Genomic DNA, 24,654 nt, shown 5'->3' with positions numbered 1-24,654 from the left:
CCACGCAGAATCAGACGGAAGCCCCACCGCAATTGTGTTTCTTTGTTTGTTGGTTTATTTCTTTTTGTTTATTTTTGGCTAATTATTCATTTGCTTTCTGGTTCCTCCTTGGGCCAGCTGTTTAGAGCATTTTTCTTTCTGTTTATTTATTTTCTTTTTTTTTTGAGTCACATCTGGTTATGTTTAGTTTTTGGTTACATGTCTGATTTTGTTATTTAGCTATGGGTTGCCACCCATAGCTGAGTTACTATTTAAGTATTTGTGGTTACCGTAAAACAATTAATTTGTATTCTTTATGTTGGTCTGCATGTGGGTGTGAATGTTGTGAGAGTGTTTTAGAATAGGCCATTTTAAATGTTTGTATAATCCAACCCTTGAGTGTCACTTCCCCTAATTTTGTTTCTTTTTCCCCTGGACAGGAGCTGGGTAGTGCGTGACAGACTCCCTGGTGGTGGTCCCCATCTCACATCCTTTAAGTTGCTGTGGCACGTGGTGGTTTGGTTTGTAGTGTTGTGTGTTTTAAGTTTCGTTCATCTGTCCGCCTCCCTGAGTTTGGCCCTGGTCCTCCTTTTTTTGTTTATTTCCCCCTTAACCTATTGTGGTTTTTAGCAGACACTCGGGTTGCAGAAAACATGTTCATTTTAAATCTAGAAAAACATTGTTAAATAAAAGTAATTTATCTCTTTGGAAGTCCGTCTCATGTACTCTTTTAACTTAGTGTAACGAATCTGTGTGACCTCATAGTAGACCGAGTCGAGTTTATTTCCTGGGGTGCAATTCCCCAGGTGGCGTTGTTGGACAACTTCCCCCTCTGCACTACGTCTCGCCACACACAGACTCAATAGCTGTATTAGAAAGTATACAATCAACAACAACGTGCAGAGAAGACTTACTCATCGATATTTCTCATAGTTTATTAAGAATACACAGATATGGCATAGACGTACAGTTCTGTTGGGTACCAGCACATGAGGGAGTAACAGGGAACGAGGGTGCTGATAAATTAGCAAAAATGGCTCTATAAAAGGAAATAACAATACCAGTTCCACTAGGAAAAGGAGAAGGTGAAGCAATAATAAAGAAGAAAGAATGGAAATATGGCAGAAAAGGTGGGAGGAAGATCAGAAAGGACAGGGATATCACAAAATACAAAAGACTATAATAACAAAGAATTATACTGAAAGGAACAGAAGGGAGGAAACAGTTATAACAAGACTCAGACTAGACCACACAGGATTAAATGGCACCTTGCATGTAATGGGAAAAAGGGATAGTGATAAATGTGAGAACTGTGGAATAAAAGAAAACAGTGAACATATCCTAATGCACTGTAACAGGTATAAAATAGAAAGAGAGCGACTACAGGAAAAAGTCAGAGGAAGGACGTGAGTGGAATCTGAGGGGGATACTGGGAACAAAGGGAGAGGAGGTTGAAATCACCAGAAAGGCACTTCTTAAAATACACTAGGCTGATAAACAGAATTTAAAACGGGCTAAATGAAATAATTTTACAAACTCTTGTACAGTAGGTGGCGGTATGCACCTGAAAGTTGCTTGCGATCCGCCAGTAAACTGAGAGAAGAAGAAGAAGAAGAAGCGCTTTATTGTGAAGATCATACCAGAGACGTTCTATAACAGTTTTTTTTTTGTTTTTTAGCAACAAACACCCGTTCTGTTTGTTTTTTTATCAACAAACTGTGGCGGACACAATAACGGACCTCGCACCCATCAGGACTGTATGGAAGGGGGCGTGGTCACAAGCATTTATTTGGTTGCTTAGCAACGTGTGTTAGTTTACAGTTGTCAACTGACAGTTCTTTTGGTCAGTTGGATTCCGCTGTCACGGAATAAAGACGTGTTTTACCAACCTCTGGAGTCGAGCCTCATCCTCATCCTGCCACATTATATGTATAGAGGATCTTTGATCATACTTACCGGAAGTGTGGTTTCCACGTGACGCTGCTGCTTGAACGTTGCTTCACCAGTTTGACACCATGATAGACGATTCCTCGTTTGAAGATAAGGTACGTTTGTTTCCTATTTAAAACGTCTAACTGCAATTCCCGTTTACCCTTAATTGAAACCAACATAAAACGCAGTTTTATAAAATGCATATTTTTCGTGCACTCAAAGCTGACACCATGTTTGGAGAGTAACTGTGTCGTATAGGTGGCTTAAACTGTTGCTTTGTTTCCCCTCGAACAGACCCTGTTCGTTGTCGAAGAAGTACGACGAATAATACAAGATGTAAGTCACCATATGCTGTTTCAATTCACAAAAAAACTTGTGGTTTTATTGTATTTTTTGTCTCCTCCGGCTGTGAACATGTTTAGCGACTAGTGGTTGCTAGGACGACTTCGCGGTTGCTAAGGACACCGTCGCGGTTGTTAGGCACCTTCTCTAAATGTATCATTTTGAATTGCAGGCACCTTTTTTTTGTTTTTTAATCCCGATTAATTGTTTTCGACTTTTCTGTTTTAATTAATGTAAAATTCTTAATATTATTTTCATCGCCAAATGTCTGAGTAAAACAATTTTGATCTGTGCAGTCAATAGAAACAGCCATAGGAGGAAATGACTACAAGCACAGCAGAGTGGACCAGTGGACCGCCAGTGTGATGGAGCAAAGCCTGAGTCAACTCAACAAGCTAGGAAAGCCTTTCAAGTACATTGGTATGTGGATTGTTGCCCTCAAAATGATTAATGGTTACTTTTTGTATCCTTGAATGGATATTAATGGAAAACATTTGTTTGTTAGTAAACTGTATCATCATGCAGAAAAGTGGAGCAGGTCTGCAAATAGAAAATGCATGTTTCTGGGACAACTCTGCTGATGGTAAAAACAACCTCTCAATATTTGTGTGAAATTAAGTAAGATGCAAGTCTTGCTCTTGTCAATTGTTGTAAAAGAGTATATACACCTGTCATTTTTACTGATGTAAAGGTGCATATTTCCTGCAACAGGAAGCTGTACAGTGAGATGGGAGAACAAGACCATGATCTGCATCGTCACTGTTTTTGGACTTGCTATGTGAACCTACAGCACCCAGTGTTTGACATCTGTAGGATTTTTCAATGTTTTAATGTTTGTATGTGCATCTTTTTATGTTAGGTGCAATTTATATCATTACTATGCCATATTGACTTGTCTTTATTTACACATATGACACTAAAATAAATCAGTTTTTGGAACTCCTGCCTCCTGCTCTCCTACATCTGGGTCCTCAAACACCATTTCCTAACAATAATATTACTCTGCCTGCATGAGATATGCCTCCTGGTTTCATATTTCAAATCTGTTCAGAATTTTTATTAATTTTTACATGGAAATATTTTTATTTATTTATTATTTTAGCTCAATAGCTCCCAGGTCATGTGATCAATTGACTCAAAATCAGTGTTGGATCATAGTACCACTCTGCCTGCATGAGACACACCTCTTGATTTTATATTTCAAATCTGTCCATAATTTTTATATGTATAGAGGCGTATCTCATATACAATAGCATTTTAGCTCAATAGCTTCCCGGTCATTTGGTTCATTGACCCAAAATCAGTGTTGGATCATAGTACTACTCTGGCTGTATTCATAATATAAAAATGAAAATAAATTGAAAAAACGTTTTTAAAGGTCTAAATAATTATTTCTTTATTATGAATACATTAGGTACGTTTTTTTTTTAAATATAATTTTAATTGAGTTATCTCAGTACTAAAAAAGTGACGTAATGATTAATTCCCTTGCATAGTTATCTATTTTAGAGTTTTGTTCCAGTTTGTAAATTTTCATATAATGTTATGTAATTTTTGGCTTTTAAATATATTAAATGTGCAACATTGTGCCAAAGATCGATTAAAGCCACTGAAATGTTACGGAGTGAACCAGTTAGTGGAAACATTCAATCCTGACAGATGAAGCTGCAGGTGAGATGCTGAACTCAAACCCAACCCATGCCGCTAAACTGTGAGTACTGGTCACACAGCGGAGGAGAAGGGCCAGTAGGGCAACTGTTCTCCAAGTCAAGTTGGATATCACTTTGAGAAACTCAGCTGACTGAGCACAGCAGCCTTAAAGACCCCACTCACTGAAAACTATGACAGTAACTTTCAGGGTCCACACAACTAAAATGAGAATAAGAATCAAATGTATCCATCTCTGCTGCATCTTCACAAAATAAATAATTATCTGTTTATTGATAACTGAAGTGCATTCGCTTCAAAAGCATGAATAATTACATAACTGTTACATGTATTTTTGAAGTGCACGCCTGAGGACGAGCATCCACAGTCTTTAAAGTCTGGACAGTTAACTTTAATTAAAACGCAGTCATTCCCCACAAATAACAAGAACATCATTTATTCTATCATAGTGAAATACATTAACCAGGTGATACAGTAGGTCAGGGCTGGATGTACTACTTCTCTCCAGCGGTGGGCAGAATGATCTTGCTCGTGTCGTAGTAGTTCTCAGTAATGAACGGTAGACCCTTCTTTTCTCTCTCCACCACGAGCCGTTCTGCCTCTCTTCTGGCCCACTGGCGCATCCTGGATGGCAAAGACGATCAAACAGTGAGGGCCACACAGAGAAACTTCATCTTTAACATATCAAAACCATCAATTAATGATAACCAGTTGGTTATTCATATCCCTTTTCAGACAATTTGCATCAAACAATGTCATATCTGAAGGTATAAATACCTACGAGTTTATTCAATTGGAAATTTTCATTATATTTTTTTTATTATTATGTACAAATGTATATATGAATATATATTGAGACAATGAGCTAATGTTGTTGAATATCTACATGTTGTTTGGGATTGTTCTTTTATAAATACTGTTTACCGATCACTTTTGTGGCAATCGTCTGAAATAAATTCAAATACAATTAAATTCAATTCAAACTACAAGCATGTCTTGAAGACACAGACGTGGAGGACTCAAAACCTACTCCAGCTAAATTCAGATAAAACTGAAGTTGTATTTGGACCTCAATTCTTCACAGATATATTGTCCATACCTTACCTTGGCCTCTAGTACTATAGCTGGGAACTGGGGAGTTATTTTTGGCCAGAATCTGTCCTTTAATTTGCATATTAAACATGTTTCTGGGATTCAGCAGAGATCATATTTCTCCAGTTTTAGAAATCCAGAACAGAGTTTAAAATCCTTCCCCTCCAATATAAAGCTCTCAAAGGCCATCATATCTTATTGAGCTCATGGTTCTACACTTGTCTCTCAGACAGCAGCTTCACTCGTGGTTTCTAGAGGTTCTACAGCAGAACGGGAGGTGGAACCTTCAGGTATCAAGAACCAGCGGCCACTTCAAACAGACACCCTTTCTACCTTTAGGATTAAGCTTAAAACCTCTGTTTAATAAAGCTTGTGATCAGGGACAGCTCAGGTGCCATAGAGCATCCCGTAGGTAAGCTGAAAAAAATGCTTTGTGTTCAGTTTGTAGTAGGAGAAGAGTTGAAAATGGCCCGAGGCAGTGAATCCTTTACTTCTCTGGAAGTTAAAACTCTGTTTTGTTGGGTTCTTTCACAGGTTGCTAGCCGCTGCTACGATGCAGAGCTGCAGCGCCTGCGGATGTTAGGTTGGAGCCGTATCCATGTCAGCAGCACTAAAGAGCTACTGTCAAGATAAACCGTTTATTTGTGAGTCAATTAAAATGTTACTGACTTCACTTACAAATTCATAGTAATCATAATGAGAAGAAACCTGAGAAAAAAGGAGAGCAAAGTTTTTAATCCTGACCATGTGTGGAGCGATGGCTTCAATATCTGTTGTTGCATTAGAAAACATCAGATACATATCTGATTTAGCACCACATATGGAAGTAACCCCAAAATAAATAAAAGAAATCGGATTTCGTGTCAATTGAGCGGTTCAGATGATCCAACTTGGGTCGCTTTTGCCTGCAGCGAGAGCGTTGCTGAATTTTCTTAAATAACTTGGACTTGAGTCGGCCTCAAACACTGGAAACTCGAGACAGGAGTCGGTCCGGGAGGTCTCAGGATGTCAATGCAACTGGCCTGTGATCAATCAGTTCACTAACGGGCTTCTTCTTGGGCACCGGGATGAGACAGGATGTCGTCCGGCGCTGCTACACTTCTGCAAATATTGTGTTAGTAGCTCACCCCTAGTACGCTCAGGAACAGATTTTGGTGGACAGTTGAGATGGAATAAGGACGGATTAATAATCTCCTTACACAAAACCGCTCAAGTTAAAGCCAGGGGGAAAACACTGAACATGCAAGTGAAAACATTTAGCGCTGATAATCACAGTCAGGCTAACAAAGCTGAAAACATGAGTCAGCAGACTCGTCTCTGTTGCCTCATAAGAGCAGAAAGAAGGGAGCACTCACCCGTGGTCTGGCAAATAGTGGATAAATGTTGCTCCGATAACGAGAACCACCGAGATGCCGAAGAAGAAGCCCACCTTCATGTTAAACTCATCCTCCACTGGATCAGCGGAGAAGCCATGGTAGTCTGGATTCTAGCAGGACACAGAGAGAGGACGGGGAAGGATGAACGTCAACAAACACAAAGGTCTCCAAGCGGCCTCGCATTAACCTCCTGCCGGATGGTTAGCGTGTTTAGAGACTCTGCAACTACATTTTACAAATTGGTACACAAATGCCATTTAAAAACACACCTCAAGGTTTTTTGTTTTTTTTTTAAACAGTCATCATTTATTTTATAAAATGCCAGCAGGGAGTGAGTGACAGGTGCAGCTGTTATCTATCTCCGTCAGCTCAGTCAAGCGGGAGCTTCTCGTCCCTCGGACGTGTAATTTTAACAGTAAACAAGCATTTAGGGGCACCGCAATCACAATCATGAACGTCTGGTTACGAAGGATAGATGGAGTTGTCAAGTGATCTCAGTTTTAAGAGACAAAGTTTACAATACTGATACTGTACAGTGCAGAAACTCAGTGTATTTGTGCGTTTTCTCACGTGTCTGAACATTTGAAAGAAAACTAGTTGACTTGACCACAAAATTTAAACAGGAACTGACTGGTGTGCACGTGAAACATGATCATAAAAAAATCAGTGAATCCAGCCGTGCATTAAAAAATAAAACCCAACAAGAAACACAAAAAAACAGAAATACAAAACTGCTGCTTCATTTTATAGAAACAAATTCCTAGTAATTTTTGTAACATATGTGTGCGTGTTGGGGGCGGTCAAATTACTGGGAAAAAGGGCTTAAAGGAGCATGAGGCAGGATTGAGGCAGGATTTATGAAAAAAAATGCGTATATGTTTTAAGTTTTCTAGTAATAATGTCAGATGAAGCGTTCCAAACCAAAAAGAATGAGCCCTCTACCGTATGTCTCCGTTGCCTTGAACAGGCTGTGTGCTGCAAAATGTGCTGCAATTCGGACTCTGAATTTCCCGCGCTGGGCGGCGGATGTGACGTCACATGACGCTGCATGCACGTTCTCCCCGTTCTCCCGTGCCGGCTTCACTGTTGGCTGCAGTACCCCCGACGGCCGTCGTGGTGAAGGGTGGCGCTAGAGAGTCTCATTTCTTAAAAGGAGCCTCATGCTCCTTTAATTCTTAATTCTTCTAATTCTTAATTCTGGAGACTGTGGCGTCCTGGGCGTCCTGGGAAGAACCAGATGTGCTGTGGAGAGTCCAGATCCTCCCTGCTGGGTGGATGATGGTGATGGTGCGTCAGGAAAAGAGAGGTGATGGACCCGTCTCGCCTGGTCCCTGCCAGCCTGAAGGGCCTCTGTGATGTGGGTTTACTTCAGCTGGTCCAGCCCTGGTCCAGCCCTGGTCCAGCCCTGGTCCAGCCCTGGTCCAGCCCTGGTCCAGCCCTGGTCCAGCCCTGGTCCAGCCCTGGTCCAGCCCTGGTCCAGCCCTGGTCCAGCCCTGGTCCAGCCCTGGTCCAGCCCTGGTCCAGCCCTGGTCCAGCAACATTCAAGCCTCAAAGAACGAATGAACTGAAGGATCAGAGTTTTCAATCAATAATTTAAAAAAAATATTTCCCTTGTGGCAGAAGCAAAGTCCCAGAAGAAAACTGTAGGATCCAGTTCCCTGGTGGACCAGAGTCCAGGTCTTAACCCGACCGGGACACTCCGCTGGATCTGACCATAAACAGTCGTCCTAATCGGTCATAATCAATGACACCGGCGTGGAGGGAGAAAAACCAGCTCATCTTGGTGTTTGTGTCATGCAAAGCGTCAGTTCCTGCAGAATGGCGTCAAGCCTGATTTATGGTTCCGCGTTAAATCGACGCTGTAGGCTCTGCGTTGGTGTATTGCGGAACAATAAATCAGCCTTCAGTGTTTTTTTTTTAGGATGATAGTATATTTATTAGACATAATATGAGATGCTGTCAAATATAGAGCTATATAGAAAAAAACTATTAACTATATATTGAAATAAAAGACAAAACAGGGGTTTTTATGAAGTGCAAACTATAAAAGTATCACAGTATTTAAAAAAAAAAATCAGGCAAACAAAAGTGCCAAAAAGAGGAGCAAGGACTGAGGCATGCATCAAAAAAGCAGAAAACGAGATATATATATATATATATATATATATATATATATATATATATCAATGTTTATTTATAAAGCCCTTTACAACACACAGGGTGACCAAAGTGCTTTCCATTAAAATCCACATTAAAACAAAACAATTTAAAAACGACATAATAAAACCGTTAAAATTAAATTAAGAATACTTCACATCAATACTGCATATTATAAGCCAGTCTAAATAAATAGGTTTTAAGTCTGGATTTAAAAACCGCAAAGTCAGTGATGGTGCGCATTTCTGGGGGCAGCTTATTCCAGAGTAAGTAATAATATATAAGTAGTAACGAGAAGTTTCTGGACACAGGACACAGGAAAAACATATGTTCTAAAGTTTCATCTGCTACATTACAGAAAGCATATTGATCAACTTCGAACAACTACACTTTACACAATATTTTAAAGTGAGTTTCCTTAATCTTTGGGGAAAATAGGCCATCTAATATATATTTAGAATGAGCTTTTATCAACATAGACACAGTTATTTTCTCATTCTCTTCAGGTTTAAATCCCCGGTTATAATCATAAAATACTATTGATTTCCAGGCAGCATTGATCCCTTTGTTGTTACACTTATTATCAGTACTCGAGTTGAGGGCGGATGAGATGTGATGGCATCCCCCCTGAAATAAAAACGTTCAAAATCACCCCCCCTGTAAAACTGCCATCCCCCCTTTCCATCCCTTATGTCATTTCATCAATGAATGTGGTTTTACTGCTATTTCAACATTTAGAGTCATCACCAGAAAAATAACTTATTTGAATATTTTCACCTGTTTCAAGTAAATTTTCACTTGAAATAAGTAGAAAAATCTGCCAGTGGGACAAGATTTATCTTCTTATTACAAGCAAAAAAATCTTGTTCCACTGGTATGGGGGTAATATTGTTCCAATATTATTTGTGTGTGCGTATCTCAATCTGTGTGTGCGTAAAAAGATTTGTGTGTCTGTATTCAGATTTGTGTGTGCGTAAAAAGATTCGTGTGTCTGTATTCAGATTTGTGTGTGCGTAAAAAGATTCGTGTGTCTGTATTCAGATTTGTGTGTGCGTAAAAAGATTCGTGTGTCTGTATTCACATTTGTGTGTGCGTAAAAAGATTTGTGTGTCCGTATTCACATTTGTGTGTGCGTAAAAAGATTTGTGTGTCTGTATTCATATTTATGTGTGCGCAAAAATCAGCCGGGAGCTCTCGATTGGCTGTCTTTGCACACGTGGATTTTGACACACTTCTGCCGCGGCAAATCTGTAAAAAGATCTGTGTGTAAAACGATTTGTGCGTCCGTAACTTTTCTTTTGCCCTGAGCTCGGACTCACAGGCTCACGCCAGGCTACAGCAATGCAGCCTTCACACCACTAGTCGGCGCGTAGCACTCAGTCAGTACGTTTACCTGCAGCAGTTCCATCGGGTTTCTGATCATATTAGACATTGTTTGGACTTTTAAACTGCACTGCCTGTGAGTCCGAGCTCAGGGCAAAGGAAAAGTTACGGCCGCACAAATCGTTTTACACACAGATCTTTTTACAGATTTGCCGCGGCAGAAGTGTGTCAAAATCCACGTGTGCAAAGACAGCCAATCGAGAGCTCCCGGCTGATTTTTGCGCACACATAAATATGAATACAGACACACAAATCTTTTTACGCACACACAAATGTGAATACGGACACACAAATCTTTTTACGCACACACAAATCTGAATACAGACACACAAATCTTTTTACGCACACACAGATTGAGATACGCACACACAAATAATATTGGAACAATAATACAACCCATACACTGGTAGATTTTTCTACTTATTTCAAGTGAAAATCTACTTGAAACAGGTGAAAATAGTTTTTTCAAGTGACGAGTCTTGTTTTAAGTGTAATGAGATTTTTTTTACTAAAATGAGACATTTTTACTAGAAATAGGACAAATATTCTTGTTAAGATTTTGAGTTTTTGCAGTGATCCATTTTACTTATCCTGTAAAGGACAGTCATATTGATAAGTTCAGAAAACGGTTTTTTATTGTTGTGTTTTGATGTATTTGATGTAAGCCCAGTGGATATTTACAGCTTACAGAAGGCTGCATTTAACTGCTGCTATGTCATTCCTGCAGTATTTCTGCAGGTGTTTTGGTCAGTGCTATTATTTGTAATATATTATTTGTAATCAGCACAAATTATCTGTCCCCATATGATAAAACTCGGGTAGCCTACTGGTTATCATCATTGAAGTTCCACTGGTTGATCGCCAGTGGTAGTCAGCCGTCAGTGTTGTGGTTGTGCAGGACTCACCTTGACGAACGGGCTGACCTCGCCGTGCTCGGCCGCCGCCGCCTGCGGCGGCAGCTCCGTCACGGCGGCCGAGCCGGCGGCTCCGCTCGGCTTGGACTGGGACACGAATCGGGCCGGCGGGACGGAGAGGGACCGGGGCAAAACCAGCCCGAGCCGCGAAAGTCGGGACAGCATTTTGCGTGTTTGTGAAGGAGACTGTTGATCCGGAAGCGGAACCTCTTTTTCTGCGTTTCCCTACATGTCGGATGCAACGTTACCGCCACCTGCAGGAGGTCAGCGGTACTGCAGTTATGTGGGGTCTACGTAGATTTATTATTATTATTATTATTAATTATTATTAATTATTATTAATAATAATAATAATAATAATAATAATAATAATAATGGCAATAAAAATACTACTACTACTAATAATAAACGACCTTAAATAAGCGGATAAGTATTAATAGCCCAGAGTTTTTTTTAAAATGAACAAATTATGGAGGAACGAGGTTCATCCATCTAATTATTTTTTATTAAGATTCTTATATTTGAAAACGCTACATTGGTTTACAATTGGAGGGCAAAAAAAAAAAAATTTGAGATCAATAATTTAATTATAATGGCAATTCTTTTCATCCATAAATGTCCCTTTTAAAAAAATTAATCAGATTTTTAATTGCATTTCTTAAAAATACAATGCTGTATGACTCAAAAAGCCCAGCATCTCTATAAGTTTCTTTGTACCCTAATTTCTGATTGACACTTGTTATTTATTTTTATATTTATTATTAACATAAAATATGTCTTGTTTTCTTTGTAAAATACTTTTCAATTAAAATAAAATAAAAGAAACTTTACAAACTTAGCATCTCAGACTGGTCAAATCCAACACTCCTTTTATCTATTAAAGCTACTAAATATTTTTGCAACTTCTGCTTCATTGCAATATATTAGTTGTTTTTGTTGTTGTGATTTATATGTAATCTAATATAAATAAAGTATAAAAACTCTGGAAAGATTGTTTTGAAAAACATCAACTCTGAATACCAGAATAGTTTATGTTGTGTCTTACTTTTTTTTATTATTCATTTTATGAAACATAAAAATAAATAATGACACTGATGCCCTGGGATAAATGTGAGCAAAGTTCAGTTACAAGTATTTGTCACCTTGTTATAACTCACAACAACCAGCTTTCACACAGTCGTTGCATTGATTAATATTTATTCGTGTTCAATATACAATCAGTAACATTGTGTTTTATTATTTAAAAGTTTAACTTTTTGTGCACATATATCATTTCATGACATAAACAAATTGTTTTTTTAACCAAATACACATCGCTGCTCAGATTCTCACTAGTCCAAGAACCTCAGTTTAATTTGGCTGTTAAATACTGATATACCAAAGGAAGCAGAAACACAAGGCCAGGACCGTATCCACGGTAACAGAAACTCACTGAAAATATCTGGAGCTTGTTAAGATTTTGCTCTCAGACCGTTTTTACGGCCAGATCTCATTGGGATGTACCTGAAAAGCTTCCTGCTCCACAGACCCGTTAAAACGGTGGTGCAAGCTGCTGAGGTGGTGATGAGAAGACATACAAATAAAAATGTTAACGAGACGCTTCCCCACTTTGTTCTGCTGCTCCACCGATGAAATGATGCTGGGAAGAAGTTTGAGTCATCTGCACCTTTACTAACATAGATCACAACTAACAAATTACAACGTTAATGATTTAACTTTTGGATTCATCTTAGTTTTTTAAGCTACTGATTATTCATCACAGGTGCTTTTGGAGCAGCAAGTTCAGTAAATAAGTCCAGTTTATCAGGAGGAAACTCCTCAGAGACACGAACCTTCTCTGATTCTCACCAGATCCACTGGAGGTCTGGTCTCATGCATCCTGCACCAGCTTCACTGGTAGTTTGAACGTGTTCTCTGTTCGTGTCTTACAGAGCGGAAACATTGTGCAACATGAAATTAAAAACACATAAAAACCAAACAGAAGCACACAAAAAAAAAACTGTGAATCCTGTTTAGTTTTGGAAAGTGACTCAACGCACAATGAGCACCGAGCGCTACAGAGAGCTATGAATAGAAGTAAAATACAATGAAAATGTGTTAATATTGTTATTCAAGACAACTCGGGTGAGTATTAAAAGCATTAAACCATATTAAAAGATTAGGATCCAAGAGGACACCAACTCAGTCCACATCATTGTGCAAACCAAAGTAGGCTGAGGATAAAGAGGACATATTATGAAGAGAAAAAATATATAATTGAGAAGCTCTTTCAATTCTGCTGATGAAAAATAAAATCATTTATGTTACAGTAAGATTGATTATAAATCCTCACGTCTCAATAGTGTTGAAATAAGACATCTTGTCTACATTTCCGTCATTTGGAGGATACTACTGTGATACTGGATCGGGATGCCTCCACATGTCACCTGGAGGAGATCGAGTCCCTGGTGCAGTGGGTCCGGGATCATACTATACTTCAAGTTTAGAGAGATTTGCATGACAATTTCATTTGAGATGGCACACAATCAAACATCGTTTTGGATCTGATTCTAGGCCAAATATATCCAACCAAAGGTGAAACGACGCTGCCACATGGCATTGAAAAGGGGAGCGATACATAGCCAACATTTTCTCAAATCGGGACATCCTATACTGGAACGATGTCACAATGCTGACATATCAAGATGACAAACAAAACATCAAAGCAAGGCTGGAAATTCAAAATAACGAGGCACTTCTTTGCTCAAAGGCTAATATGTTGAGTGTATCAGGTGGCATCACATCGTGTCCCAGCATCACATCCGTTAACAAACCCACAATAGCGTTTACCGTCTCAGCAGAAAGAAAGGCTGTTACCAAATATCTGCAGGTTTGTGTTCAATTAGACAAGTATTTTCTATGAAATCAGCAAAACACAAGAAAAGAAAAAGGTATCTGTGAAACAGCAAATCAAGCATTTCTGGACTCAAACACATCAAAGTACAGTACTGACTTTACGATAGTTGTAGTTTCAGTTTCTGACTCCAGCACGGAAAGCTTCCCCAGAGCAGACCATCGTGATCTTTGCAGTTGTTCATAGTGTGACCAGGTTAGACGGGAGGACGTCGCTCACGTGTTTCAGCACCAGCACCACAGAGATGCTGAGCTGCAGCGGTAGGATCGGAGGAGCAGCGCACGCATCATATCTGGTAGAGGGTTCAGTGTGAGCTGCTGACATATATGGAATAATCCATTATCCCATAATGTATTGATAAATCACTCCCTAAAGATCCGACAGCACCTGTCAGGCTCCTCAAAAATACGCCTCACCTGCTCCTCAGTTGTCTTCATAAAAATCAGTACTAGCAGCTGAGTCACATTCAAAGATATATTAAAAAAAATTAGAATAATAATTATAATACACAACTAGATACGAATTATTAAGCTCAGGTTAGCATCTCCCTTTGAACTGAATGATTCACACTCATTGCACTAACCCAGAATCTCTGATGTTCAAGTATCTTGAAAGTCCAGTTTCCTCCAAACTCCCCGCATCTCTTTAACCCCACTGCACTTAGGATTACATGTAAATCAACACTATTTTACAAGAACAGTAAAAATGTAAAGGCTAATGACAGAAGTAGTAAAAATATCAAGAGCATGGCAACAAGAATACAGGCTTAAAAAGAAACAAAACACACACGTTGATTAAATTTGGCTCATAAGCGTAAAGCATAAACGTATAAATAAACATCCATAAAAGTGAAAGGTCTGCAATGCTGCTCCGTTTAGACCACAGACTCTACAAAAGCTGGACATAGTCACTCAAAAATGCCTTCATGCGCCGTACAACTGAGGTTTTAACTTATTAACTTGCTCCAAAAAAAAACTGTCAGTCAGTTGCAACCGGCTTCTTTTCAGAAATACTGAGTTAATAACATTTTCCCACAGGTTTTTGTGATGTCATCTGCTAAAATCAATCCCTCGGATCATTGTGCTGGTGGTCCTTTTGAAATACATCCATCGCCAAAAATAGATACTGGCCCTCAAAGAAACACACTCATAAGTATCCTCGCTCATTAAAATACTGTGACTTTTAGTTTAAAAAAAAGTCCAAGACTTTGACAGCACGATGGAGCGAAAATTACCTGGAAGTATGTGAGCGGCAGACATGATGAGAGCTGAGGATAGTCTCTAAAAATGATGAAGAAAGAAGCTACACTGCTGTCTTTTTCAACGTTTTCAGCACAGGAAACACTGGAGCGTCCTTTATGAAAGGACATAAACTGCTACCAGCTCCAAGACTCAAAGACATCAGTGGCTCAGGGACTGAGGAAGTACTTGAAGAAGTCATCTTTTTAAGTATTTGTTACAGAGGTGGCGAGACGCCAAACTTCAGAAGGACACCGCAGTGGTTATGTCCGGTTTTTGTATAAATCCAGAGATTTAAACCCTTTTCTGCGCATCTCGATTTTAACCCAATAGCACTTCGGATATATGGAGAAAAGAAAAAAGACACAGCTGTAAGATTTGATTTTTGTTAAGTCCTAAATGAGTAAAATGAGCACGCAAACAAGATAAAAACGCAACACGGATGCAATGCAGCAAGAGTATAAACCTTCGAGGGCTTCTGCAGAATACAGCCTCGCCGACTGAGCGTCAAATGCCTGGGATCGCAGAATTTAAAGTTTCATGCGTTAGCAACCTCTGAGAATACAATTGCAAATAAAGCTAGTTGACACCCACGTACAGGACGGACAACGGAGAAAAATGAAATATTACAATGACTACAGATATAAGGAATATACGTAATCAGGCATACATATGATGAGAAGATGAAGAACAGACCAGTTCAACGTGGGAGGTGGTCTCAAAAAGACCTACACCTCCAACAGGCCACCCGGAGTCTAGTAAAGAATTCATCAACGTCGGGGATCCATTGATGCACGGTAGGATCAGGATGCGGGAGATAGGGAGAGTTGAGACGATGGGGAGGGAATGGTAGTTGTAAGGTTATACGTTGAGTTTGGAGACGATGGGGGCGAGGCGAAAGGGCTGTAAATGGGTCTGGCAGAGATTGTTGAAGAAGGGGATTGCTGGGCAGCCGTGGCCGTGGTTGGGGAGTCTGAGCTGACCTCGTCCCCTTCTTCCGAGTCCCACACTTCACTCTGCAAGTAGTCCGCGAACAAGGCCTTGGCTCTCTGCAGCACCCTGTTCAGGTTGTGGCGTCGCACCAGGCGATCAAAGTGCATTGCCAGCTCGTTGTAGTCGAGGCTGTTCTTGATGATGTGGTCCCGGTGCTCCAGCAGGATGGACAGACAAAGGAACAGCATGAACGGGTTTCCTTTGCCAAACTCTTGAGGAGGCGGCAAGGAACACGGCTTAATGCTGGTGGCCTCAGGTTTAAGAGAACTGGGCGTGTTAGCCGTAGTGTTGGGCGATTTACTTCCAGGTGAAGGGAGATTGTTGGATGAGGACCTGCTGCCAGACAGCGAGGGGCCTCCTCCAAAGGACAAAATGGGGGAAGAGAGCAGGGATCTGCTCTGAGTGTGGGAGGGAGACGTGACGGAGGTTTTTACAGAGGGCATCGTGGCTGAATTGATCCCCGTGGAGCTCGTAGCTTGTGCAGAAGAAGCCGATACCTTGGGGGCAGTTCTTGATAAGGCCTCACTTCCGTTGGCTGTGGGAGGGGATGTATATTTCAGGAAGGAGTCTGGAGAAGCTTCTGGGCAGCTGGAGCGTGAAGCTGAAGAAGACGCAGAGGAGCCAGCTTTCCAGTTTGGTAGGCCACTAGGGAGGAGAGAGGGTGATGATACTTGATATAAACCACTGTCTCCGTTTTTAATAAGAGGCGTTTTTTCTCCAGGGTCGTCCTCACTGTCAACTGTAGACTGGCGGCTTGGGATGTTTGTTCCCAGCTCAGAAGTCCCTAAATCTTGCTGCTGTTCATTATTCTCAATGTCAAAGTTGTCTTCATTACGAGCTGTATAATATTTAAACTCTCCGAAACTCGACTGCCTCTCACAGCGACGACCCTGTAAATCCGATTTATTTATGCGCTCTGGAGGAATTCCACATTCACCCTCATTTTCCTTCCCCGTGCCGACATTTGGCCCATCTTTCTCTTCAGTGACAAGATTCCCGCTCAGTTCTGGTTCCTCTCGTGAAGGCCTCAGCATGTGCCGCTTACGCTGCTTCTCTTTCTGTTCCTTATCATCTTCAGGACCGTTCACGACTGGCCTGTTTTCGTCCCCGTTGGACATGGTTTCATTGGCCTCCAGCGGTGGCCCCAGAAGCTCCAGCTCGGTTTCAGGAGGATCCGGGGGAAGGGAGCTCCAGGTGACCTCCAACATCCTCAGAGCATCATCAAACACAAACTCACGCTTGAGCTCCAGCAGAAGCCAGCGATAGCAGAAGAAGAGGTCGTCGGCTCCTCTGGACACCAGGTAAGAGTAGAATTCTGGATCTGAATACTGCAGAAGAAGCTTCAGATGTTGGAACTTGACGGACATGAGCTGGCCGTCCGGCCGGAAGTTTCCCTCCAAGCGTTTCATAATTCCACAGAAGCAAATGAAGGCATGGGCCTCGTTGTCCATTACTGCAAGTATTGGTGAAGCGATTTTTCCGTCTTGAAGTATTGATATCACTCATGCCATGACAGTCCGATATCTCGCCAAAACAAACAAAGTTATAGAGAGTTCAAGCACACAATTATTAAACTGTTTCCTTAAAATTTTGCTTTTCATGAACAGACCTAGTGCTCAGGAAAACACAAAAACAAAATGTATTCAAAAACAGGTGTTTTGTAGTTTAAGAGTCTTCCCATTTCTCTACATTTGCAATTAAATTTGTCTTTTTCTTTTTTTTCCCCGGGCTTCGGAATATTTATACGTTTTAGATCCATGCTTGACGTATTGCATTTAAAAAGCCTCAGGAAAGATTTATCTGGACTTTTTCAATGAATTATTCGTCAGTTAAAAAGAGGAATGTTTGTACTTTAGTGACATCTAGTGGCCACGTAGCAGATCCACTGATCGCCCTGCCTTGTTTTTTCTGTATCTGGACTGTCATCCAGCCATCTGGGGAATTGGGGAGGAATTTTTGACGGGGAGCTAATCTAAAAATGACATATGAATAAGAACTGTAGAAAAGGCCATTTTCTTCAAGGAAAATAACTAAAATCTCAGTTAAAGACAATGCTGTACTAGATACTTCTTTGATGCAAATCCTTGTCATGTTATATGAGCCTGTACATGTAAAGTAAATCCCACATGCAAAAGTGGCCCAAAAGAGCAAAGTGTGCAGTTTTTTTTTTCCACATAAAAAAATGTCCCCAACAAAAGTGAGAGTTGCCTGTAACGTTCCTTCCTATTCACCATTACGTGTCACTACATCACACACACTATTCCTTAATTGAGTAGGCATTATAATAACAAAGTCAGTGACGTATCCTGGAATTGTAATGTTGCTAAGCCTTATGCAAGTTGGTCTTTTGTGATTTCTGAAGTTTTGTGATTTCTGAAGGCGCTGTTTCGCAGAGGCCTCTTCTGACCCGCTGCAGAAAAGACCGCTATAGAGATCCTTCCTCCCCACAGCGATAAACCTCTGCAACGACTCTCTGAGGTGACTTAAATAATGACAACTGCAACTAGTTTCCTATAAGAGATAAATAAAGTATTTTTGAATTGAAACTGAATAAGCAGGCACCCCATGTACAGAGGCTTAAAAAAAAAAAAAAGTTGTAATACTCTTGGTGCTTCCATAGATTCAGAACCTTTAATAGTTGTCAAACTGTACAACGAATGAATGTACGGGGCGTCTCTACACACCTGAGGATGTGTGATGGCGTACGTGGTGAGCAGGTCTGTGAGGGCAGTCAGGTGTGGACTGTCTTCTGAGCCTGCATAGTAGGGATGAGCTCGGTCGGTTCTCAGGACGTCCTTGAGAACGTTCCCGCGGATGAATTCCAGGTCTTCAGGACTGACCCGAGCTGCCCACTCGCTCTTCAGCTGGTCGTACTCCCTCGTCTTCCTCTTCATGTAGTCCATTCTCTCTTGTCCGCTCAGTCCATCGGGGTAGACATTCAGAAGGTATCGCCAAACCACCTTAAAACGTCAGCAAACATGACTAAAGTTAATCAGGACTTTAAAAAAAAATACACTCAGGCTTATGACAACATGGATAGGAATACTCCAAAATGAAATTTGAGTTTGCTTTTAAGTCCTTAACCATCTAGTAACTGTAACTTGCTTTTTTTAAAGCTGTAAATGAAAATAGGAACCACCTGAACAGTTAAAATCTCCCTAAGATACTATTCCTCGGGTCAAGAGTTGAAGAAGTTCAGTTAAAACTACTATTTACTCGAAGATTCTTACTGAATTTAACATCCTGCCCTGCTCTTCTTTTGAAGTCTGTTAAATAATATTAATAAAACCTTGCGCAGTGAAGGCTCCACACCGCCGTGGTAGATTCGCAGTCGGAGCTCCTCAGGCCGGGTCAGCTGGCCCTGGCCGTTAAGGTAGCTGTGAAACTCGGTGTCACTCAGAGGCGGCTTGAAAGGCTTAATCTCCTCCCCGTAAGACCAGGTGAAGGCCTGCTGGACTCTGGACAGGGTCCGGCCCACCTAAACACAAGTCAAACAGGCGCATAAGCAAAGATCTTTGGCTCGCATCATGAACCCAGTTCAGCAGACTAAGTTCAAGGAAGGGGAAGGAACCTGGGACAGTAGAGACTGCGTGAAGGGAAGTGCTGCGGATGCCAGAAACCTGGTCCTTTCTGTGATAAGATGCTCTGAGCCGATCACGTCTTTGGGGCTGATGATGTCCCAGTCCTCCATGACGGGGCCTGCAGTAAAAAAAAAGACATGAAACTGGATAAACATAAACTTAAAATCCTGTTCTTTGTTTTTCTTAAGCCAACTTTCCCAATAGGCCCAGGGATATGGACAATAATTCATACCCTGGTAGTTTTAGCCTGAATGCTTTAAAAATGGTCAACTTTAACTTGGTGCCACACAGATGCAACAATCTCTCTACACAGTATTATAACATGTCACTGAGAAAGTAAGCTGAAGTAAACATTAAAAACAGAAATATGTCCACTCAAACTGAACTGTGTAATGTTACTTTTTATAAAGTTAGAAATTCTGACTATTGGCATTATCAGATAAACTTTGATATACGTTTAAAAAGGTATTTGTTATTATAAGATATATTTAAAGTACATCTTATAGTACCAGCGTACCATCCAGCCCTGCTCCCTAATTACAGGAGGATTCTTGACATCTCTGTGCTCTGATGGTTTTTAGTAACACGGAGGGCAGTGACCCACTCACGTCGACACTCAACAGTCTCTGTAACAGCTAAAAGACAAAACTGTGTCCTTACTGTCCTCCGAGGGCTTCACGTCCATCTTGAGCTGCAGAAATGGTTTGGCTGCACTGACAAACGCGATGTCCAGATCCCAGTCAGACAGCAGAGACAGATACATTTCAACACCGCTGCGATCTCGAGACAGGTAGCTGATGCTGAAATTACGCTTCCTAGTTTGAAACACGGCCAAAAAGGACAAAAAAAAAAAAGCTCATGCACATTTTGTAACTTGATCAGTTAAACTCTGCATCAGGAAAACAGCCAAGCCAGGGCGATCGCTCTTACCCGTTCAGATCAAAGGCTCTGATCAGGATGTGCTGCAGGACCTCCAGGGATGTTATCTGGGGATCCACAGCAAAGGATCGGAACTCCACAGGAAGTGGCCCATCACATTTCTGCGAGGAAGAAAAACAAAACAATCTCTAAAAATACAACCACACCAAACTATTCTGAGGACCTAAAATTAAATGCTGCTTGTGCAGCCACTGAGAGAAGACTTGGCGTCTGCCACGATGGCTACTGTTTTTTCACAAACGTTGAGAATTTTTGTCCGCATGCTTCAGATTTAGCATTCTTGGTACTTGGTACTACCTAATCACCAACATCCACTTATAACAAAGCACACAGGATCCTGGAACTTGCATGCAAGTATGCTGTGTATCTGACTGTTCATTCTTATTATAAATAGGCATTTGGTTACATTAGTGTCCTGTTTGCGAGTGTTACTCATATTTTGATCAGATTCCAGACAAGAATCATATTTAGTCATAATTTCAGCTTCCAGATCTCTAATTGTCCTCTCTTTTCAGTCACTGTGATTTCTTACAACTGAAAATGTTTGTTTTTGTATGTTTTTATACACAATCCATTAGAAATAAAACAATCAAATTTGGATAAAAGTGTATACTTATAGCTTCAATTTAAGAGGGTTCACAAAATTATTGCATTTACAATTTAGGAATTAGAACCATTTTTAGGAAAGTTCATTGATTTTCAGACACTGGAAAACCATATGGGAGAACTGATGTCCAATGGCAGGTGGATCCCAGCGCTGACCACAACAATCACCCAGAAGGAAAAGCAGTCCCCATGACGACGACAGACATACAAGACCGGGTCTCAAATATGAAGAACTGGACAACATCAGACCCCAACATGATAAAAATCTACTGGCTGAAGTCACTCACGGCAATACATGAACTCCTGGAAGCATAAATGAACCAAGCAAACCCCAGGTGTTTGGTGTCGTAAACCCAACACCTGCCTCTGCACAACATGGAAGCTCCTCAAGAACCCAGCAGACAAGATAAGTACAGACGTGGATCCACACAGGAGCACAACCCAGAAGGGAATGGGAAGTACCACCAGAGCTCCAACTACTGACTGGCCAGACAGTTCCCAAAGACTGTAAAATAAAGCAAAACAGACCATGATTCAATGCTGCACTGGTGGATACTGGAATGCTTGGAGCTGAACGTCAACAGGACACAAAGCTTTCAACAAGAACGTGATGGGACTGTGGAAGACGACTCCAGAGCCCAAATCAAAGCCAGCTGCACCCGGGACCATCAAGTGTGTTATATACCAAGGGGCTTTGCTTCGATCTCCCTGCTGTTCTGCATGGCCCTGAACCCTCTCAACCAGATCAATGCAACGAGTGGCTATGGATACCGACTCCACAGTGGAACAATCATCAGCTGTCATGAATGACATTGAGCTGCTTTGCGAAGGAGCAAAACATCCAGTCACTGACCCTCCTCACCTGGACCTACAGCAGCGATATTGGAGTGTCATTTCAGCTGGATATAAGACATCACAGAAAGGCAAAATGAACACTATTGATGGGGCTGAACTTCCAGTAAAAAACAAACACATTAGATGTTCAGGACAGCTACAAGTACCTTGGGATCCTGCAAGCAAACAACAACTTGGATGATACTGCAAGGATGTCGGCCACCTCCAAGTACCTGAAAAGAGTAAGGCAGGTCCTGGAGAGCCAGCTGAATGGGAAGAACAAAGTCCAGGCCATCAGCACATAGTCCTTTCAAGTAAATTAAGTACCCCGTTGGTACAGTGACCTGGAAGCAAGAGGAAGGAGCAACACCAGGAGATTCCACACCAGGGTTTCCCAATTACAGTCTTCAAGGGCCGCTGCGCTAAAAATAATAAATCAAATCACTTTTGGGACGCTTAACAATACAGAAAAAGAGATGCTACACATTTCAGATGTATCCCTGCTTCAACACATCTGATTCAAATGAACAAAACATCCTAAGCTTGTCATCAAGGCCGGTGCAAGTCTGTTGACGGCACATTCATTTGAATCAGGCATGTTGAAGCAGGAAACATCTAAAACATACAGGACTGGGAAACCCTGCTGTAGAGAAGGAGGGAGGCTGGGGATTAGTGAACACCAAAGCCACCAGCCAGGATGAAACAAGAAAAGATCCAGGAATACACCCAGGAGATGGCCCTGAATGATTAACTGATGGATGAACATCTCATGCAGAAGAGAAATGAGAAGGAAGAAGAAGCAGAGGGGGAACCATCATGGATGGAGAAGCTTATGTTCAGCATCTATCACCTACAGATTGAAGAATTGGATGACGCTGAGAAATCCTACCAGGAAAGGTTGGACTGAAGGACAGCACAGAGGCATTAATCATAGAAGCACAAGAACAGGCCCTGAGCACGAGTTCGTTGTAGGCCAGGGTCTACCACACCAGACAAGCAGGTAAAACCTGCATAAAACACCAAAATCAAGTAGCTGGAATAGTGTACAAGAACTCCAGATGAGAGGAGCCCCCCAAGCGTGAAGGAGAATGAAAGAACAAAGATGCCGTTGGACTTATAAACTGGTGATGGCTAACCAACCAGGCATTGTGGTGCTTGACAAACTCCTGAAGAAAGCAGCGGTGATAGATGTAGCCGACCAAAACAACATCAACGGGAAGAAGGAACACAACAAGGAAAAACAGCAAGGGTTAAAGAGATAGTAAAAGAATATGTGAAAGATGAAGGCAGCAGTGGTGCAAGTGATAATCTCTGTCCAGAAAGGCACAGTCCTAGGAACAAATATACTACACAGAGGCTTAAGCTCCTGGGCCTCTGAGAGAAGACCCAATCTTTGATCTGTTATGATGCACCATCATCATCACAGACACGCACATTTCTCATCACCAAACCTACATTAGGACACAAGTGCTGCAGACCACAGGTTTCACACTGAGTTTTCATTTTGAGCCTAAATTGGGAAATATTTGAAATTATGAAATAAAAATATATTTTTGTTTAGTTTTTTGTAATTACTGTTTTACTTCCTAAATTGAGGGGAGGTCCGCTGCAAAAGCCTGTTGGCTTTTTGACCTCTCCTGTCACACTTGTTTTACTATTTTGATTGTAAGTGTTACTTTTATTGTGTGCAAACTAATAAAATAAAAAAAAATTTAGTTGGTCAATCAATAAATCAATCAATCAATGATGGGGGGAAAACAGGGTAAAGATATGATAGTCTTTTCTTAGTTGTGTTAATTGTTCAATTTCCTAAAGAGATGCTTTTGGCAGGTGTCCAAATGTTAAATACAACAATTAGTCTTGGAGTAATGTTACATTTTCCATCCATATTTTTTTTTTTTTTTTTAAATCAATAAAAACGTTTGTGCCCTCTTTTTCTGATTGTATCATCTGAAGCGGCTATCGTATCTTCTTCCTGAGGAATGACGTCTTTCTATGAATCAACAGTGTTTGGTAAAGCAGTCCATCTAGGAAGCGGAACAAATGTGTGCAGCAGTAAACATGTCAACCCTACTTTACGGCAGTAAAACCTTTTCTCCAGGTGACTGTGACGTCACTGCCCCCCCGCGGGCAGGGACGAGGTGACGTCACTGCCCCGGTGTGTTCATCACCTGAGCTGGTTGTTGACAATGTAAAAACCGCGACTAATCGAATATACCTCGCTACCACCGCCGATCTGAACTTATTGTGGGAAAAATAACCCTCGATGAGGTCACACACACAGGAACAATAAACAAACACACACAGCCGGCTGGTCATAAACTCGACACAACAGCGGGTCGCTCATGTCGGCTCCGTCCAAACACAATAACCAAACACAATAACAGACGATGTTTCGGTTTCACATCCCGGAGGAACATCCTAAAATCCTGTGTTTGACAAACACCGAGCCGAGGCTTCCAGAGCCTCGTCCCCGAGCATCCTACCTTGACTTTGACACGGACCACCCCCCTCTCCTCCTCGCCTGCCATCTTAAACACTCCGTTTGGGGAAAGGACGGCTCCCTGCGTTGGTGTTATTGATCTGCTACATCGATGATGTTATGATGCTAACGCCATAAATGAGTTCCTGCAGCTCCAGACTCTTCTTCTAGTCTTTGGAACGGCCCAGCTGGAGACGAAAACGACTCACTGCTGCCCCCACCAGGCCGGTGTCGTGCCAAAAAGT

At 41.3% G+C, this 24,654-nt stretch overlaps 3 protein-coding genes across 3 annotated transcripts; 1 reads left to right on the top strand and 2 right to left on the bottom strand.

The window, feature by feature from the left end:
• The first annotated feature begins 1,783 nt into the window (after positions 1-1,783).
• On the top strand, positions 1,784-3,192 carry LOC133456302 (dynein light chain Tctex-type 1-like). Its single transcript, XM_061734772.1, has 5 exons — positions 1,784-2,024; positions 2,206-2,247; positions 2,550-2,673; positions 2,759-2,836; positions 2,965-3,192. The coding sequence occupies exons 1-5, from the start codon at positions 1,995-1,997 to the stop codon at positions 3,033-3,035; spliced, it is 345 nt and encodes a 114-aa protein (XP_061590756.1). The 5' UTR covers positions 1,784-1,994; the 3' UTR covers positions 3,036-3,192.
• Positions 3,193-4,341: 1,149 nt separating this feature from the next.
• ndufb11 (NADH:ubiquinone oxidoreductase subunit B11) lies at positions 4,342-11,064 on the bottom strand. Its single transcript, XM_061735593.1, has 3 exons — positions 10,835-11,064; positions 6,369-6,499; positions 4,342-4,545 (listed from the first exon to the last, which is right to left on the bottom strand). The coding sequence occupies exons 1-3, from the start codon at positions 11,006-11,008 to the stop codon at positions 4,416-4,418; spliced, it is 435 nt and encodes a 144-aa protein (XP_061591577.1). The 5' UTR covers positions 11,009-11,064; the 3' UTR covers positions 4,342-4,415.
• An 874-nt stretch (positions 11,065-11,938) lies between these two features.
• On the bottom strand, positions 11,939-24,569 carry tbc1d25 (TBC1 domain family, member 25). Its single transcript, XM_061735592.1, is given in 8 exon segments — positions 11,939-17,463; positions 17,465-17,491; positions 18,652-18,927; positions 19,257-19,445; positions 19,539-19,666; positions 20,209-20,363; positions 20,479-20,588; positions 24,414-24,569. Coding segments are annotated over 8 exon segments (2,616 nt in total). The 5' UTR covers positions 24,459-24,569; the 3' UTR covers positions 11,939-15,777.
• Between the last annotated feature and the right edge of the window lie 85 nt (positions 24,570-24,654).

The sequence above is a fragment of the Cololabis saira genome, chromosome 12 (genome assembly GCF_033807715.1).
Source record: "Cololabis saira isolate AMF1-May2022 chromosome 12, fColSai1.1, whole genome shotgun sequence".
Classification (NCBI taxonomy): Eukaryota; Metazoa; Chordata; class Actinopteri; order Beloniformes; family Belonidae; genus Cololabis; species Cololabis saira.
The sequence above is the reverse complement of the archived record's forward strand: the minus strand, read 5'-3'. Positions and strand labels throughout refer to the sequence as shown.

What these genes read in the sequence shown, in the direction of transcription:
- LOC133456302 (XM_061734772.1), top strand. Translation starts at nt 1,995, where the DNA reads ATGATAGACGATTCCTCGTTTGAAGATAAG. An exon ending in TACGACGAATAATACAAGAT is followed by an intron (nt 2,248 to 2,549) that starts GTAAGTCACCAT and finishes TGATCTGTGCAG; the next exon opens with TCAATAGAAACAGCCATAGG. An exon ending in AAAGCCTTTCAAGTACATTG is followed by an intron (nt 2,674 to 2,758) that starts GTATGTGGATTG and finishes TTTGTTTGTTAG; the next exon opens with TAAACTGTATCATCATGCAG.
- ndufb11 (XM_061735593.1), bottom strand. Translation starts at nt 11,008, where the DNA reads ATGCTGTCCCGACTTTCGCGGCTCGGGCTGGTTTTGCCCCGGTCCCTC. An exon ending in AGGTCAGCCCGTTCGTCAAG is followed by an intron (nt 6,500 to 10,834) that starts GTGAGTCCTGCA and finishes GTGTCCTGCTAG; the next exon opens with AATCCAGACTACCATGGCTT. An exon ending in CACTATTTGCCAGACCACGG is followed by an intron (nt 4,546 to 6,368) that starts GTGAGTGCTCCC and finishes TTTGCCATCCAG; the next exon opens with GATGCGCCAGTGGGCCAGAA.